The sequence below is a fragment of the Cavia porcellus genome, unplaced genomic scaffold, assembly GCF_034190915.1.
Source record: "Cavia porcellus strain 051 isolate PalLab524CR breed Dunkin Hartley unplaced genomic scaffold, mCavPor4.1 scaffold_9, whole genome shotgun sequence".
Lineage (NCBI taxonomy): Eukaryota > Metazoa > Chordata > Mammalia > Rodentia > Caviidae > Cavia > Cavia porcellus.
In genome coordinates this window covers 55,670,405-55,688,467 of record NW_026947492.1, presented here as the reverse complement: position 1 = coordinate 55,688,467, position 18,063 = coordinate 55,670,405, and the positions used below count along the sequence as shown (strand labels likewise).

At 41.2% G+C, this 18,063-nt stretch overlaps 1 protein-coding gene across 2 annotated transcripts in view; it reads right to left on the bottom strand.

Annotated features, from left to right (window-relative positions):
* Positions 1–4,205: 4,205 nt before the first annotated feature.
* Positions 4,206–18,063, bottom strand: part of Ints4 (integrator complex subunit 4) — a 102,953-nt gene continuing 89,095 nt past the window's right edge. For both annotated transcript variants that reach the window (XM_003468530.5, XM_005003183.4), the window contains exons 19-23: positions 15,163–15,222; positions 13,018–13,177; positions 12,672–12,815; positions 8,270–8,390; positions 4,206–4,611 (exon numbers count right to left, since the gene is read on the bottom strand). In XM_003468530.5, coding sequence (XP_003468578.1) covers positions 4,433–4,611; positions 8,270–8,390; positions 12,672–12,815; positions 13,018–13,177; positions 15,163–15,222 — 664 coding nt within the window. In that variant the 3' untranslated portion in view covers positions 4,206–4,432. The remainder of the gene's footprint in view (positions 4,612–8,269; positions 8,391–12,671; positions 12,816–13,017; positions 13,178–15,162; positions 15,223–18,063) is intronic.

Sequence of the window (18,063 nt, the reverse complement as noted above, 5' to 3'; positions counted from 1 at the left end):
AACCCATAATTAAATAAAAGCATTCTACCTCAGCCATTGTTGAAGCAACAGCCCCAAAAGGCTGATTTTTATTCTACACAATCCTGCCACCTAGGTAGCTCACTTAGCTGTCTGACTGGGAGTTAATCCCTAGATTGCACAGCAAACTAAGATGTGACTTAGAAAGAAATAATGAACTAAGAGAATCAGAACAGAAAGTGAGTTATTTTTACGAGTTCACCGAGCAAGTAGACTCTTTCCAGAAAGTGTGCCCCTTCTGGCTCCCCAGGGGTTATAGAAGTGAACTTCTCAGACCACATCTACTCCATAGAGTTGAATTTGGAGATTCTTTAGTACCCTTTCTGCAGCTCTTGCTACATTTATCAGATGACAGGATCCTTCTGGATCTGTTGCCTCAGCTCACACAGGCAGCCATATTTAGCAAGGAGGGATGTTTGATGAAATTCACACTGTTTCTCTAGGGATGTAATCTCCCTGCTTCTTTCTCCCTCCTTCCTCCCTTTGGGGGCTCAAATATAAAATGAGACAGCTCCAGTGGGTGTTGAATCAATCAAGCATGGGTGGCGTGACTATTCTGCGAGCTCTTTACATTAAATTTAGTTCTGACATCTTCGAGATAGTAGTATCTGCCCATGGATTATTAAATGTTGTATAAAACCTGCTAATAAACAGTTCTTACAAATCTAGAGGGAATTTTAATGATTAATACCTGGGAGTCCACCAATTCCACATGGTCAATGCTAGAAGTATGTAAAAATTGGAGTAAAGGTATTTTTTCAGTGTGATACTATACTTAGTCCCATGTATTAATCATTAAACCTGACTCAATTTGTAGGTAGCACAACCCTCAATCTGCCACTTTTCTCTAGCCTGAGTGATTTCTAAGACGTTTCTTCAATTATACCCTATAAAATCCAAATACATACTCCTTTCAGAAACTGGAATCTCGGGACTTGGCTCTGGTAGGCATACCACGGTACTGTTAGGTGTACTTTTGACTCACAGGCTCACTCGCTCACTCAAGTGTACCAGGAGCAAGACTGAGACGGAAGACCATCCGGAGACAATGTCATCTTGAGAAATGATGGCAGCTGCACCCAGATGGAGACTGAACAAATGAGGAATGCTTCAAGAGACATTTAAGGAAGCAGAATGCAGAGGACCTGATGGCCGCTTGTGTGAGAGATGAAGGAAGTGTCTAGTGCTGACTGCTCTGTGTGCTAGACCACTGGCTAGGAACAGATGCTTGTTATATAAACTACATTGTATAAACTACATTGGACTAGGAATTGAGAGGCCTGAGATCCAGCCTTGGCATTACCACCAACAATTATCTTTCTGGGCTTATGCATGCACTTATAAATGAAGGTATCACATTGGAAGACTCTTCATTCTTTTTTCTAGGCCTGTATAGTATGTATATTTTCTCATGCTAGTGAAAAAGTGTGAGACCAGATGCAAAAAAAAATCAAAATTATCATATTTCAATGAACCTAAGCTTTTCATGTAAGCCGAGTGTGGTAGAGCATGTAATCCCAGTAGTTGGGAGGCTGAGGCAGGAGGACTGCTGCAAGTTTAAGGCCATCCTGGGCTACATACTAAGTTTAAGGCCAGTCTGTACTACACAAGAAGACCCTGTCTCAAAAAGAAAAATAAAGAAAAATAGGGCCCAGGATATAGCTCAGCAGTACAACGTATGCCTGACAGTCACAAGGTCCTGAGTTTGATTCCCAGTACCAAAAAAAAGAAAAAGATAAAAATAAAACCCCTGCCTCTCTGCCCGCCCCCCTGCCTCCCCCCAAAACACTTCCATGTACAAAGAATTTGAAATATTAAGTCCATCTCTGTAGGTGATAACTGAATCCCTCAGCAATAGACTTGTCAGGAACTTGTTCAACCTCTGTCCAACACATCCAGCCTGACAAATTCCACAGCTGCTACTATCATGTTCTATTTCACAAAGCTTAGAAAAATGTATTCTGCTATAAGCCAAAACCTGCTCCTTAATATATTTCTACATTTGGCAAGAAAAAGAAACGAAAGGAGAAAAAACAAAACAAAACAAAAAAACCCTACCTGTTTTCAGAGAGGAGGGTGTCCTGGCTTTGTCTTTTAAAGGGCAGACACTACCTCAAAGCCTGTTTCCCCAGCTATAAAATGAGGGGTGTGCTGAAATGATTTTTATTTAATTGGTACCAGGGATTGAACTCACACCTGTGCACTTGCAAGGCAAGTGCTTATGCCAGTGAGCTAAATTCCCAGCTCCTGATACAGGATTTTTATAAAGAAGGTACTATATCTGAGAAGTATATTTATTCCTGAGAACATATCTGATAGTTACAGCATGACATGCTCAGTTGACAGCCCTGGGTCTTCAGCATTTCATCTATGCTTGCATCCAGAAATCGGCATCATGTCAGGATGGTGGTGTGTGTCAACCTGGCTTCAAGCTTTATTTTCTCTCTAAGGCAGGCATGTTTTTTTTGGCTATCTTGTGTCCACATGTAAGAGCCCACTGCTAGCACATTCTAGAGATATATAAAAGAGGTAAGAACACGACAGTCCATTCCTTGAAGATAATCATCCCTTCCTTGACCCTCTACAGAGTTATAAAAGCTGTTGAAGCCAGCTGCCTGCTTGGGTTCAAAATACATGATTTAAAGACAAGATACTTAATTTCTCTGAACTTCAACTGCCTTATTTGTAAAAGGAAGACATTAGCCACCTCACACAGTGACCGTTCAGGTTAAACGAATTAATTTGTGTAACTGGCCAGGCACACAGTAAGTGCATCAAACTGAAAGTCAAAACATACTTGAATTTAAATTCCAGCTCCATTCTTGAACACTGCAGAATCCTGCTATTATTATTATTATTTTTTTTTTTTTTTGGTCTTTTTCGTTTTTATCGGTACCAGGGATCGAACTCACAACTGCCTGTTTGCAAGGCAGGTGCTTACGCCACTGAGCTAAATCCCCAGCCCCCCTGCTATTATTTTTATGGGCTCTCTAAGTATTATATATGATCCAGCCTGCTACAGACTCAGATTTTATCAAGCATTATGTAATCCATCCTACTCAACAACCTGTTATTTCTGTTTTGCAGATAAGGAAACTGAGGCACAGAGAGCTACGAATTTGAAGTTATGTGCCATTGTCTTAAGCCATTTTCTGCTAATATCACAGCATATCTGTGATAGGGAAAAATTTAAAATGAACTGCAATTTATGGGGCTTACTATTCTGGAGGCTTGGAAGCCCAAGAACATGGCTGGCATCTGGTGAGAGTCTCCATGCTGTCATCCCATGGCACAAGGCACAAGAGCAACAGAGGACAAAAAAGACTACAAAAGAAGCCAAACTCGCTTTTATACCAAACCTGTTCTTGTGGTAATTAACACTCTCTATGACAGAGACATTAATCCATTTATGAGTCACAGTCCTCGGGACCTCACCACCTCTCATGGACCCCACTTCCCAACACTAATGCATGGAGGATTAAGTTCCCAACAAATGGACTTCAGGAGACACATTCAAACTCCAGGGCAGCACCAATATATTAGCTCTGAGATAGTGTAGTGTAGGACTCTGGCATCTTCTGGTATTTAAACGAACACAGGCTTGATTATGTACTTAATCTCTATGCCATATCAGGCTGCTGTGAAGATTAATAGGAAAAGTACACAGCATAGGCCTTGCCAGTTAACCTCTCTAATGCACGCTGTTTTCTGTTTCAGTTGTACCTGGTACATGCAGCTCCGGCTCACTGGAGATGTAGCAGGAAACGACTATACCGTTACACTGAACCCCATAGTGCTGATTTCTCTTCTAAAATATAGCTTTTCTATTTTACTTTATTAAAGGCAAAAGGACCCTAAGGAAATGGCTGGCAAGATCAAATATTCCTCTCCAGGTGAAAATGATTCATTCTCCAGCTGTTTGGTAAACCCTTGGCCCACCTACTAACTGGGCTAGGGAAGAGGCCTCTCTGCAAACCAACCAATGTCTAAGGTCTTTCAGAAACTCTGTGGTTAAAAACCACAGCTGTTAAAGCGGCTTTCAGGTTACCCCTGGCAAACAGATCATCACTTTAAGACGTACGATTTTGCCTCAAATAACCAGCTCTTTGGAAATGCCTAGAAAATTGCATTTTGTGTCTCAGAATTGAGTGTATGTGTAATAAATGCTAAAGTCATAGCCACACATATTTCTTAAGGTCCATAAACTAGAAAAGCTCAGCTTTATTATTGGCATCAGGGAAGTAAACTATAATATTCTTGGTTTTTTAATGCAAAAATAATTTATCCTGTGTGTGATACCAAGTGAGACTACGGGACCCATGTTCCTTATACCTACACGCCACTTTCAATGACATGTTCCAGGCGTCTGGCTCAATGACAGCTATGCAGGCATGGCTGTGAAGACTGCTTTGACTCAGCGCCTTGCAGGCTTGGGCATTATGTACACTTTCACAGGCTTGCTGAAGGGGATGGTGCCCTCGATGCTGGTTTCCACCTGAGGTGAACCCTCACCACCTTCAATCCAGGGGGATTTTGGAATTCGAGCACTGGAGTTGTAGGCCAGCAGCAGCCTCACTTCCACCTGGCATGGTTCTGGAAAAAAGACAAAAGGAATCCTCTAAGACTGGGCAACCGCTGAAAATTGAGATGAAACATCAAACATGGAAGCACTGAGGTTTGAAGAACATTTCTTCATCTGTCCACATCCCTGTCTTTACTCTCACCAAACAGAAACCCTTTCCCAGCCTGAATCTGTGGGGCTGATCCCAGCCTGCAGTCCCTCCTTGGGTCTCTGGGCTCCCAGCAGCTCAGAACTAAAGCTGCTGAGATGATCTAAAAGTAATTCAAGACAGAGCTAAAATCCTTCTTTGACAGAAGGTAGCCTCAGGACAGAGGGCCACAGGTGCTGGGGCTTATCTTCATATCTAGATAAGCAGTTCAGTGTTAAGAGTTTGAGTTGCTTTGGAGACAGGGTTTCACTATGTAGTTTAGGCTGGTCTTTCACTTGTAGTTTAGGCTGTGTGCTGGGATTACAGACATGTACCACTACATCTGACCACCCCAGGAATTCTTATCTTGTCACATGATGAAAAAAAGACTGTCACTATCTTGGGGGAAAAAAACTCCAGCAGCTTAGAGAGGTTCCAAGTGACTGCCCAAATCCCTAACTGTGGTAAAAATTTGAACCTGGTCACAAAGTGAAACAATTGATGTTTCTTTTAACCACATGGCTTCCATACTGAAGAAGGGGGAGAAGATTTAGAAAAACCCAAAGGCAAGTTCAAAAGCCTGGAGCAGAAGGAGTTTGGGATGTCCTTCTTACTTGGGAGCAACCCAAACAAAAGACAGAAGAGTTAAAATCAAGCTCCAAGCTAAGAGGATCAGCGGGCAGGAGTGAGCAGGATGGATGGAAAGCAATAGGGGCAGAGTCAGCAAGATTTCTCAATGCTCTTCCAGGCCTGTTCCTGGTCACTTGCAGACTTCCCTTGCGGGTCAGAGCAGAGGCTGGAATGGCATCCTTCAAGACTGAAAAGATTTGCAGGCAACCAAAGCCAAAAGATCCTCACCCACCTGAGTTCAGTATGATTCTGAGTGCAGCCTCCCATCAGCATTTACCAGCCACGAGGCACACACATACCCATGTCAACCATGAGTGTAAATGCAATGACACTAGTACTGTCCTTGTGTCTACCACATATTCCCATTCCATCCCAGCACCAGACCACAGCCACGTGTGCAGAATCCTGGTGAAGGAGGGCGGGAGGGCTGCTGATACAGCACTCAACTCTGCAGCAGTCATTTTGCCTTCTCAGAATTTGGTATGAATGGCAATTCAAGCAAATGCCATCGAGGGAAAGAGCAAAAGAAAACAAGGAAGAGACAGTAGAAGGAGACGAAGTATCTGAGACAACTCACATAGCCTGTCCATCATGCCTGGAAAAAACTAGGAGGTTTACACTTTGTTCCCTTTTTATTTGGTGGGGAGGAGCCAGCCTCAGCTCTACCACTGAGGAACTATGTGGGCCTCCGTGTGTGCATCTGGGAAGTGAAGAAAAGAAGACTGACTCCAACCAGAGTTGGTAGGAAGTGGATTAACTGGATTTCAATTGCACAATCAAAAGCATGTATTCACTCCACTTTTATTATTTGTTGTGGGACCATACACCAGGGACCAGGAACAGAAGATATAAGGATACTAGGGACACTGAAGAAAGATGAACAAGTTCTTTACTCCAGTGAGGAACGTGCAAATGGGAGAAAATATCAAATAAATGATTGAGAAAATATCTGACATGAACAAATGCTATGCAGAGAGTTTTTTTTTAAATTTTATTTAAGGAGATATGCAGAGAATTTAAAAGGGAATCTGTAACAGTGGCAGAGAAACAAATTATTACCAATAAATCAAGGATGAGTTAGAAATCTTTAGGCTCAGGACAGCCTAGCAATTAAAAAAATTTAAAAAACAGTTCTATAATAAACTAAATATACCTTCAAAAGCAAAAGAAGAAACAGCCTAGTAAAAAGCAGCTTGAGCTTGGAATTAGCCTAGGCCGTGGGTTCTAACGCTGGTATTCGAATTATTTGCTGTGTGACCTAGAACAGGTCAGGAGCTCTCTTAAGACCTTTCAAGCTCATGTGAACTCCAGCATGTTTTGCTCTGCTTCCCTGAACACCATCTGTCCCAAAATCGTGCTGTTCCAGAAGCCAGGAGGAGAAATGCACACCTGTACTCCCACTTATTTGGGAGCCTGAGGCAGAAGATCCTGAGTCCAAGGCCTGCCTGGACTCATTTTCAAAAAAAAATGTCTCACAGCACAGCATATCTTTCTCTGTATCTAGGATTCCTGCATCAAAGAGCCTGGGAATGTGCCTCTACAGAAAAGCGGAAGAGACTTCCCTAGCATGCAAGACAGCCTGGCTTTCATCACAGGAAACACAAAATGGGGTTGGGTTGGGGGTAAAGGTACTTTTCTATGGGGTTAATGGTTTAGGCAAATAATGCAAAATATGCCAGGCTGCAAAGATGTGGAATGAGGGATGCTCAGGGAAGCAGATGCTGGGTAAAGGCATTGCTGGATGCTCCCTCATCTATGCCAGACTTAGATGACAAGGACCCCAAACAGGCTCCTGAACATTCAGTGGTACCACTCTTATTGTCCCTCTGTTAAGGCCCACAGAGTTGTCAGCAGACATCCAATGCTGCTGATAGAGAGAAACTATTAGTAATGGCATTAAGTAGTTCTCTGTATATTTTAAAACAAGCAATAAACAAAAATTCCAGAAGACATCCCCCTAATTTGAAAATAAACCAAATTTGGTGCCATTAAACACCTTTTTGGAGAGAGATGGGAAGGGAAGGGGATGAAGAAAGAATTAAGATGTGTTATGGACATGTACCCACTCCCCACGATGAATGTAATTATTATGTGCTACAAACATGGAGTAATAAAAAATATTTTAAGAATACCTTCTCTAATAAAAGCCACATCTTGAATCATGATTTTGGAAATACCACTGAGACAAATTCTGTCTTACATTATAGTTTCTACAGACTGAGTCTCTTTAAATTTTCCCAAACAGCCTTACAGGCCTGTAGTGTTACAACTCTGTACCCATATACTCTCATTTTATTGTTTAAAGATTTTTAAAAATTAAACAAAAAAAAGTACTTGTACAACCTCTGTTACCTTTTCATTAACTAGTTGATTCTACTCATTTGTTCCATGAACATATCACCTTACTCTGCATTATTCCATAAGCCAGCCCATGTGGAAGGGAAGAACAGTTTACCTTTTACTTGTTTGAAGGGAATCCACTGAATTATTCAGATACAAACAAACATTTTAAAACTTTGGGAAGAAACATGAAACTATTTAACTTCCAAAGTAACTCTCACAATTAATTTATGGGTTGGAATTATCATCTTCATTTTGAAGGTGAGAAAACAGAGTGACCTGCCCAGTTCATTAGCAGAGTCAGAACAAGAAAAAAGTCCGCTGGCATGCAACCCAGGGCCTTTTCTAGGAGACTGCATGCTCTTATGATCTCCAGAATCTTGTTCCTTATGCAACTAGTGCAGCAAATCAGTCCAAAAGTACCCAGTTTAAGCTTATGAAATTCTTACAGAATCAAGTTTAATCCTCAGCACACATGCAAAATCCTCAGTAAACTGCAAAAAAGCAAATACTGAAGGATGGGATGATCTCCAAGAGCACCTTTTCCTACCATCGCGGCCCCGACTCCTTACCTGTCCAGGCAGCATGGGAGAGGTACACCTGAGTGATGAGACGGTGGCGGCCTGGGCCAGGATTTCGAAAGTCTGCTGGCTTGGGGTGAATCATCTGAGCCTGGCCATCTGGATATAAGACCTAAGAGGAGACAGAGGGAGGAGACGCAGGAGAGATAAGAAAAGTGGTGCTGGCATCTACTTTAAACCTCAAAACAGAAAGAGAGATGACATCACTTTCATGAAAGGTTGTTCCTTGAGGGGATGCCAAGATTATAGAGACAGCTATAAACCCTCTGCCCTAGAACCAAGCAGTAAATGTTTCCTTAATTCCTGATAATTACATATAAGAAGAGGTAACAGTATTAATTCTGATTGTGAAAACTCTTCCAAGCACCCCACCACAGTGACCCTTCACTTTGAAACATGTCAGGGCCCTGCACCCATCACCAGACAGCATGTATTCAGGTTTTTTGTACAAGGTCTTTAATTTTCGGTGCTAGATTTTAAGCAGCTAGGAAATCATATATCTGTTTCTTTCTACAGAGCACTCAATGAAGGGTGTGATCAAATCACTGGCCAATCTTCACACCCCACAAAATGCCACAAATTCTTTCCTGGTCCTCAGGTCTCCCTAGTTCTTCCTCTGTTTTTTTAACTTAAGAGACAGGTTCACACTGTGTGCACATGCTGGAAGACACTCATACAACCCCGTAACTGACACTTAGCAGGGACACACAATTGGCAAAGTCACAGCAGCCCTGACCTCCTGTGCTCAGCCTCTCAAGTGGTTGGCATTACAGACCAGTGTGCCTGGCTATCCTTCCCTAAGCTGTTTCTCCTCGCTGCTTTCCAGGCTGTGTGCCCCAAAGCAACTAGAGCAAAAAGAAGGGGGTGTCCCTGCTTCTAGAATATAGGCTTCGTTTTTCAGAAAGGAGGGCCAGAGGAGGACTGACCCAGAGATGAGCATGGGAAAGAAAACTACAGAGACAGCAGGATTCCCAGCTCTCCCAGCAACACTGGAGAAAAGCTGTGAGACAGGATGCTGTCTTTTTTCCCGCTGCTGATGCTTAGAGGGAAGCTAAGCTGCAGCTCAGGTAGAACAGGAGAAGAAAACGGCCAGTAATGAATTATATTCTAAATTTCAGAACAACTATAAAAATCACAAACCAATCTCTTTTCTCTCGAATTACCGGAGACTGAACCCAAGGTCTTATCACTGAGCTATACCTTTAGCTCTTTTCTGTATTTGAGACAAGGTCTTACTAAGTCACCAAATTGCCCAGACTTGGCATGTACTTGTGATTCTCCTGCCTCTGCCTCCAGTGTGCTGGCGTTACAGGTGTGCACACCACATCCAGTCACATCTCTTATGATTAAGTATAATATCCACAATAGGCTAATGAATATTACTGAAGTTCCCGGAGGGTCTGCACATTGAAGAACAATACACATCATCTGAACAGAGAATATACTCTCCAAGGCACGTTTACTACATAGTAGTACCCAAAACAGTGCCCAGAACAGATGTAGCTGGACTGGAGAGCACTTTTCAGAGTGCTGGGGCTTCCTCAAGACAGCTCCCACTTGCAGAAGCATTAAAGTGTTTCTCTGCCATAGGAGTGGAGGTGTTTCAGAGATGAAAACTAAGAACAGAACCTGGCAGATGAAGCATAATAATCTGTCTTTGATCTCATTTATGTTTAGTTCATCAGTAAACTTTTTGTCAGGGATAATGCCAAACAGTGGTGTTCAGAATCACTGACTGCCTATTAGAATCACTTATCAACTCTTAAATATAATACTAGTACTGCTGACTTAATTGGTATGGCTTACAAGCTGTTTATCAGTACTTTTTGTTTGTTTTCTGTTACTGTTCTCATTTGAGGATTTTGTTTTGTTTTGGAGACAGGGTTTCACTATGTAGCACAGGCTGGCCTTGAACTTGTAGTGTTCCTCCTGCCACCACACACGGCTCTCATTAGCACTTTTTAATGCTTCTGAGTAATCAAAAGTGCAGCTAGCATAAAAAACCATAAATGTGAGGGAAAGCAAAAGAAAAACCACAGTACAATTTCATAGCCAGCTGAGAATTAGTTCCCTGTAGGTCTCATGATTGGTAATAATTCCTGCTGGGAGGACAGAGTCTTTATCCTATATTGTCATCACAGCCAAAATTATTGTCACCAAATGCACATCCTTACCTCCTCCAGGAAGCTTTTCCTGACTGATCCATTTTCCTGTCCTATGACTGTAAAGAACTCACCATCAGTGCTCACTTCTATGCTTTTACACGTCTGGAAAATTTCCTTTTCCCTTTTACTTTCCTCTGTTCTTCCTTTCAAATCCCATGTAGGCACCAGCTTCTCCACAAAGCCTTCCTTCAGCTCCACTACAGTACTCTCAACTTATCCTATGAATGTGTGCGGAAGATACACTCCAGCTCCACTATAGTACTCTCAACTTATCCTACGAATGTGTGTGGAACAGAAGTTCCACTGAACTTCTGCCTATGCAATGACTGAGCATCTTGAGAGCAAGAGCTGTGACAAGAACCAGTGGCTACCCAAGGTCCGGCCATGTTGGCTGCACAAGAAGGCTATTTGCCTGCCTTCTTGGTAAGCACCCCTGGTGCCGCCGGGAGAAGAACCAGCAGCTACCTGAGACCTGACCATGTTGGGACTTAAGCGGCTGCAAAAGAAAGCCCCGGAGGAAAACCAGTCAGCTATCCCCGTAAGCCAACCAGCACACAGGCTCAGAATCAAACATTTCCTCCCACCCCCTACATCAGCAACTGGGGACAGAGTTCTGAGCATCTCTTGGGAGGATAACCATATGCAATATAGCAAACATGGGGATTACCTTCCTGGAGGAGGTAAGGATGTGCATTTGGTGACAGTATTTTCTTCTGTTTGAAGACAAAGGTTATTTTCACTGTTCTGTTTTGTAATGATTGTTTTGCTCTATTCAATATCCTCCTTCATGTGGCTTTACAATGTTCTGCTAGTGGTTTGATTTAACTATACTTAACTGACTGGACAACGATTGTGAAGATAACGAGATATACTATAGTACTTATTACTACTATCCCAGTATTCTGCTTTGGAGTTCTGCACCAATATCACAACACTGTCTCAATTGGCTTTGTTCTGTCTTGTTATATTTTTACTACATTCAAAATAAAATTAAAAAAAAAAAAAAGAGCTGTGACATACCTTCCTTGACAACTGAGGTCATTAGCATGTACAACAGAGTAAGCACTAATGCACCCAGGTATGAATGAACAGAAGGATGGCTGGATGGATGAGTAGAGCTTAACTGCAGGCTGTCTGAATTGATTACTATCTACAGAATCTCTTGTGTGTCTCTAATATATCTAGCTGGCTCAGGAAAAAATACAGAGTCATTTCTTTTTCCCATCCATACATTTTACTTTCCAGTTTCCTGTCTCAAAAAACAAAAATTAGTGAAGTACCTGGATGTGGTGGCACATGCCTGTAAACTCTGTTATCAAGCAGGTGAAGCAGGAGGAGCACAAGTTCAAGGACAGTGTGAGCAACTTGGCAAGACCCTTTCAAAATAAAAATTTTAAAGGCTGGCAATAGCTCACCAGTGGAGCACTACCTACCAGGTCTGAGACTATGGGTTCATCCCCAGTACCAAAAACGAATCAAGTCCCCCTTTTTTTTCCCTATTTTTAAGATGGAGCCAGAGGTTTTGGCGCATACCTGTAATCCCAGCACTCAGGAAGCTGAGTCAGGTGGATCACTGTGAGTTTACAGCTAGTATGGACTACCTAGTGAGTTCAGTGAAATACACAGTGAGACCCTGTCTCAAAAAAATAAACAAAAAAAGCAGGCTGTGGTGGCACACTCCTATAGTCCCAGCATTTGGGAGGATGAGGCAGGAGAAGCATTTGCAAGTTTGAGACCAAGCTGGGCTACAAAGTGAACCCAAGGCCAGCCTGACCTGCATAGAGAAACCCTGTCTCAAAAAGCCAAAAATAAAAGATGGAGTCTTGCTATGTTGCCCAGATTGGTCTTGAATTCCTGGGCAAATGATTCTTTTACCTCAGTGTACTGAATACTGGAAATATAGGCACCCAAATCTTTTTTTTTCCTCCCAATGCTAAAGATAAAATCTTCAACTTTCCATTTTAAGAACAAAATGTCGTTTAGTGAGCCATTCTGGATATTTATTTCAATTCAACTACTTCTATTTGTCAGCTGGAGAATCTAAGGCTTAAAGCCTAACTTGCTCCTCAGGGTAGAGCTGCTCGGCAGTAAAGCTAGGCTTCAAGCCCACATTCATCACCAAAGATAGAGGCGCATGTCTCCTCTCTTCCCGGTTTCAGTCCCTCAGGTAGAAATTACAGGGCTTCTGCAATTAAATGCCTCAATATAAGGAACATCTAAAAACCAACCTGAACCTTCACAGTGCTCTGAGGATCCTGCACATGTTCCAGGGTTGCATCAACATCCAGAGCCACCACCAACCCAGATGTAAATCGCAAAGGGTTGTCTGACTCGCCTGCTGGCTCAATGATGGTAGCTGAGGCTTTGTGGATCTATAAGCAAGAAAATACAGTGATTATAAATCTACATCAGGCTTCGGCAACAAAACTTAACTTGCTCTTCAATCTTCTTGTCTAATGGTGGGGAGAGGGGAGATGTAGGACACAATCACAGGGCAGGCCCTCGCCCAGCGGCTCCAGACAGTTCTCACTGTCAGGCAAGATTTGGTCTGAAGGGGTTCAGTATAGCCCAGACCTGCTCTGGAAGGGGAAGATGCAGGAAGGTACTCTGCCGCAGCATGGTTTGCAGAATTTTGACCACTTCTGCAGGTTTAGATGTCATGAGTCGGGGCATAAGGTCAAGGAGTTTGTCCACAAAGCTGTCCTGCAACTGGGGCAAATCAGCGATGAAACACCTGAAGGAACAAACAGAAGCACTGACTATCCAATCATTCCACAGGCTGAACCCTAAACACCTGCCAAGCCCTGAGTCAGGAGCACAGAAAGTGCATTACTGAGACACAGATACTCAATTATAATATAGTGACATGACCATCACAAGAGACTCACTTACTGAATAACCACTCTGCCCCAGACATGTACTTAAGGGGTTTAAGTGATCTTATCTAACCCTGTACATTTATAGAATTTTTAGTTACCTCTTAAAGATTTATTAATTAATAACTATGTTTTTATGACCTATCAAATATCAAGCATTATTCTAGATACTAGGGCAGAACAGTAAGCAAAGGAGACGATCTTAATAGAGTTTCTATTCAATCAACAGGAACACTGAGATTCAGAAAGGATAATGGTGCACTGAGCTCAGAAAACTTAAAGTCTCCATTCTCACAAGTTGAGGTTAAAAAAAAAAAGAAAACTTAAAGTCGCTCATTCTCAGCTTGGACTGATCCCACAGTACTCCGCTTTGTGGAAGGTGACAGTAAGAAAAAGAGTTCACTGCAGAATTGATACCTTAGAGGTTAAATAAAGACCATGTATATGTAATTCTAGTGAACAGTAAGTGAGGAACTTTGGCAATTCAGAGCTGTCAGTTCTCCAAGAAACCTCTCCAACCCAACTATATAAAAATAAACCCTTTTCAAGAATCTAAAACTAAAGGCCAGAGATACAGCTCAGTGGCACAGCACCTGCCTGGAAAGTACCAAGGTTAGGGGCTGGGGATTTAGCTCAGCAGCATAAGCGCCTGCCTTGCAAGCAGGCAGTCGTGAGTTCAATCCCTGGTATCAATAAAAAGGAAAAAGACAAAAAAAAAAAGAAAGCACCAAGGTTGTGAGTTCAATCCCAGGCACTCTGGTACCCCCCACACACAAAAAAATCTAAAACTAAAAGTAAAGAGTTAATATATTTCCCATTTAAAGCAAGTATCTAAGTATTCAATAGGGCCACAAGTGAGAGAGGTGCCCTTTGCTAGAGAGCATCCTCGGCTGGTAAAAGGTGGTAATGCAACCAAGCCCTATAGGAAACTATCACCAAATGAAAAAAGGAGAAATGTTCTGTCAAAAAAACTTCAGTTTTGGTCATGTTCACGAGGGCAATGGCAACATGCGGAAGAAATGATTAAGTCCTTTAAAATTCTATACTACTGGCGGTGGTGGTGCATGCCTATAATCTCAGCACTTGGGAGGCTGAAGCAGAAGGATCACACCTGGGCTACAAAGTGAGTTCAAGGCCAGTCTGAAATGCACAGTGAAATCCTGACCCAAAAAAAAAAAAAAAAAAATTCCTATATTGTCAGTACACACAGAAACTACTTGAACTCCTAATTCTCCAACTCTACTGCATGTTTAATTGGTTCATTTCCTACAGAACTCTGAAAAATCACTTCTCCTACATTATAAAGCAGACCCCCAAATGTATGAAATAATTATTTGTAGACTGCAGAGAAATGCACACATTTAGGAACAGCAATGAAAAACTGACAAATTGTGATATTTCAACTAAGGGGTCAAGGGCATGATGGCGCACACCTGTAATCCCGGCACTCGGGAATCTGAAGGGAGTAGGATTGTTGAAGAATTTGATGTCATCAAACTACTACATCATAAGACCCTGTCTCAAAAACAAAAACAAAACAAACAAACAAAAAAATGGAACAAAAAAGACCTACAAGTTTTCATGACAATACTTACTTTTTTGGGGCCAAGCTGAGTTCTGAATCCAAACAATCCAAATTTTTTATTATTCAGCTGAATATTTAATTTTGAAGCTCAAAAACATTTATACATCATTAAAGAACATTAGAGAACAATGATGCAGATGATACCTTGGCTACATGAGCTAAATCAAGTAATCTGGTTTGTGATCACTCTTGGTGCCCGTTAAGTTATTCTCTGCAAAACCAAAAGTGATTAAGTCAGGAAAGTTATTGAATACTTACCTCTGAAAAAAGTCTACTTCCTGTAAAAATTTTTCACACATGCCAAATAAAGGGTCAACTCTGTAGAAAAGAAATACAAAATAATATAATATGTAACTTGTTTGTGAAATCTGTGGACTAAGGAGTAAGGAACAGAATTCCCAGAAACCTCAGCCTACAGAAAAGAAGAATGCATACATGACACTACAAGAATGATGTCTCAGCCAGGGAAATATAGCTCAGCAAAACAGCACTTGCCTGCCAAGTGCAAGGTTCTGAGTTTGTTTCCCAGTTTTTAAAAAAAAAAAAAAAGATTTCTCAGAGAAATAGGAGACTTCTAATGGAACCAGGGCAAGTATCTAACAGGACCCCAAGATATAATTTAAACCACTCTGGTGGCATATCATGCTCTAGAAACATTCAAAATTGAAAGATCATCACAGGCCACACTTGGCACTGGACTCACCAAGGAGTCCAGGGCAAGTCCCCTTTCTACAAGAGTCCTTGTGACAGTCTCCAGAGCTGTTGAAGAGCTTTGATCCTGCAGCTGACAGCGCAGGTACAAGGAGATACACATCAGACAAATATGACACCATTCTAACTTTGAAGCCTCACATCCCACCGGTGACAATGTGGGCAAAGGTCCTGGAGTTCTCACAATAGACACAGCCAGTTACAAAAATCACTGCACTCAATGAAGCCCAAAACTATGGGGTCTACTTCAGGAAGCTTCAGTATCTGTATACTTTCTTCAGTCTGGATGCAATTTACTCGCAGATAATGTTTTCTATAGAGGTATGACCAACTAACATACTGGGCACTGCCAGGGTTGCAGAGAACAGACTGACAAAGTATGTCCTTTCAGTAAAAACAAGTGACTAAATTATCCAGGGAGCATGTTGGGCCAATGTCTTTGCAGCTTTGTGCATTTTTTTTTTTACCCACTATACATAATTTTCTGTATATACCTTCCCATCTATTTTCATTAATGTATTAGTCATTGGAGTCATTAAGTCCTACTCATGTAAAAACAGATAAAAACTCTTTACATAAAATATGTAAGCAAATGGTATCAAAGTTCTTAACCTATTGTAGCTTTCTACTAAAATGTACACTGTGTGTGAGTAGGAACTTCATATTCCTCACTATGTTTCCTGGCACAATCAACTTTTTTTAACTTTTTATCGGTACCGGGGATCAACCTCACAACCGCCTGCTTGCAAGGCAAGTGCTTATGCTGCTGAGCTAAATCCCCAGCCCCTCACAATCAACTTTTAATAAATATTAGTTCAATAAATAAAAAGAAAATGGCAGATGGAAACCTACTCTACAAGCAACATTCATTTGAACTGTTCCCCAAAAGAGGCAGCACTTGAAATTTTAGGTGACACAATACCAGAAAGGGAACTGAAATTTGATAGTAAGATTAATCTACCAAGACAACAGGAGTGAGAAGGTTAAAATGGAGAATTCCAGTCAAGCAAGACAATGAAAGCAAACAATTTGGATGAGAGTGACATTTTCTGGCCTGCTTATGAAGCCCCACCTTGTAGAGTTTCAAAGCAATAAAATACAAAATGATCTGGGAATTCTCTCCAAACCATGAAGTACACGGCACATGACCCCCTGCAGATAAAAATCCCCATTTTTTCTTAAAATGAAGAAAGGTGATATTTATGGGGAAAATTGAACAATGACATATAAGTGTTGGGAAGCCAGCAGCAATTACAAATTGAAATCAGTCTAGATTTTCATTCCTAATTATGAAATGACAATAGCAAATAACTAAATGTTAGAAAATGAAATCAGGGGCTATAAATGGACCAAGCAGCCATCAATATGATAAACTCAAGGCAAGAAAGCACAGAAGCTTTTAAAAACACATTTTAAGTTGGGTGTGATGGTACATCTTATAATCTCAGCTATCTGGATTTAATCTCCAGTATTATAATAAATAAACAAATAAATCAGTTAAGAGATTTCAAAGGCTATTAGATTGATAAAGCATGAGAAATGCTAAAAGAAATGCTAAATGCAAAAGAAAAAAAGCACATATAGAAATTAAAAATAATGAAGTCAAATTAAACAGTTAAGGAATAGTGAAATGAATAATGATAAAAACCAAAAATGGTAAATTAAACAGTATATTGAGGAATTTACTCAGAATATAGAATAGAAGGGGCTGGGGATTTAGCTCAGTGGCATAAGCACCTGCCTTGCAAGCAGGCAGTCGTGAGTTCGATCCCTGGTACCGATTTTAAAAAAAAGAATATAGAGTAGAAAAACAGAACAAAATATGCACAGGAAAGAAAAACAGATTGAACAGTACCAGCTTTTTACCAGTAGTATCTAGAATATATGAAGAACTTCAAAAAAAATCAGAACTCCCAAATTTAAAGACCCAATCCAAAAGTGGTCATCTGAAATGAATAGATATTTCTCAGATGGAAAAGTACAAACAGTACATAAATATATGAAAAAATGTTCAATACCACTGGTCATTCGAGAGATGCGAATTAAAACACTGAGGGGTCAGGGGTTTAGCTCAAAGGCATAAGCGCTTGCTTGGCAAGCACGAAATCCTGAGTTTGATCCCTGGTACAAAAAAAAAAAACCCAAAAATCAAAAAACAAAACAAAAACACTAAGATTCTATCTCATCCCAGAAAAAATGAATGGCTATCATCAAGAAATCAACCAATCGCACATGGTGGTGAGAATGTTGAGGAAAAAGAAACCCTTCTCCATTGGTAGGAGTGTAAACTGGTATAACCACTATGGAGCCAGGTATGGTGGCTTCCATAACCCTAGCATTTGGGAGGCTGAGGCAGGCGGATTGTGGCAAGTTTGAGACCTGTATGGACTACAAAGTGAGCCCGAGGCCAGCCTGAATGCATAGCAAGATCCTGTCTCAAAAGACACA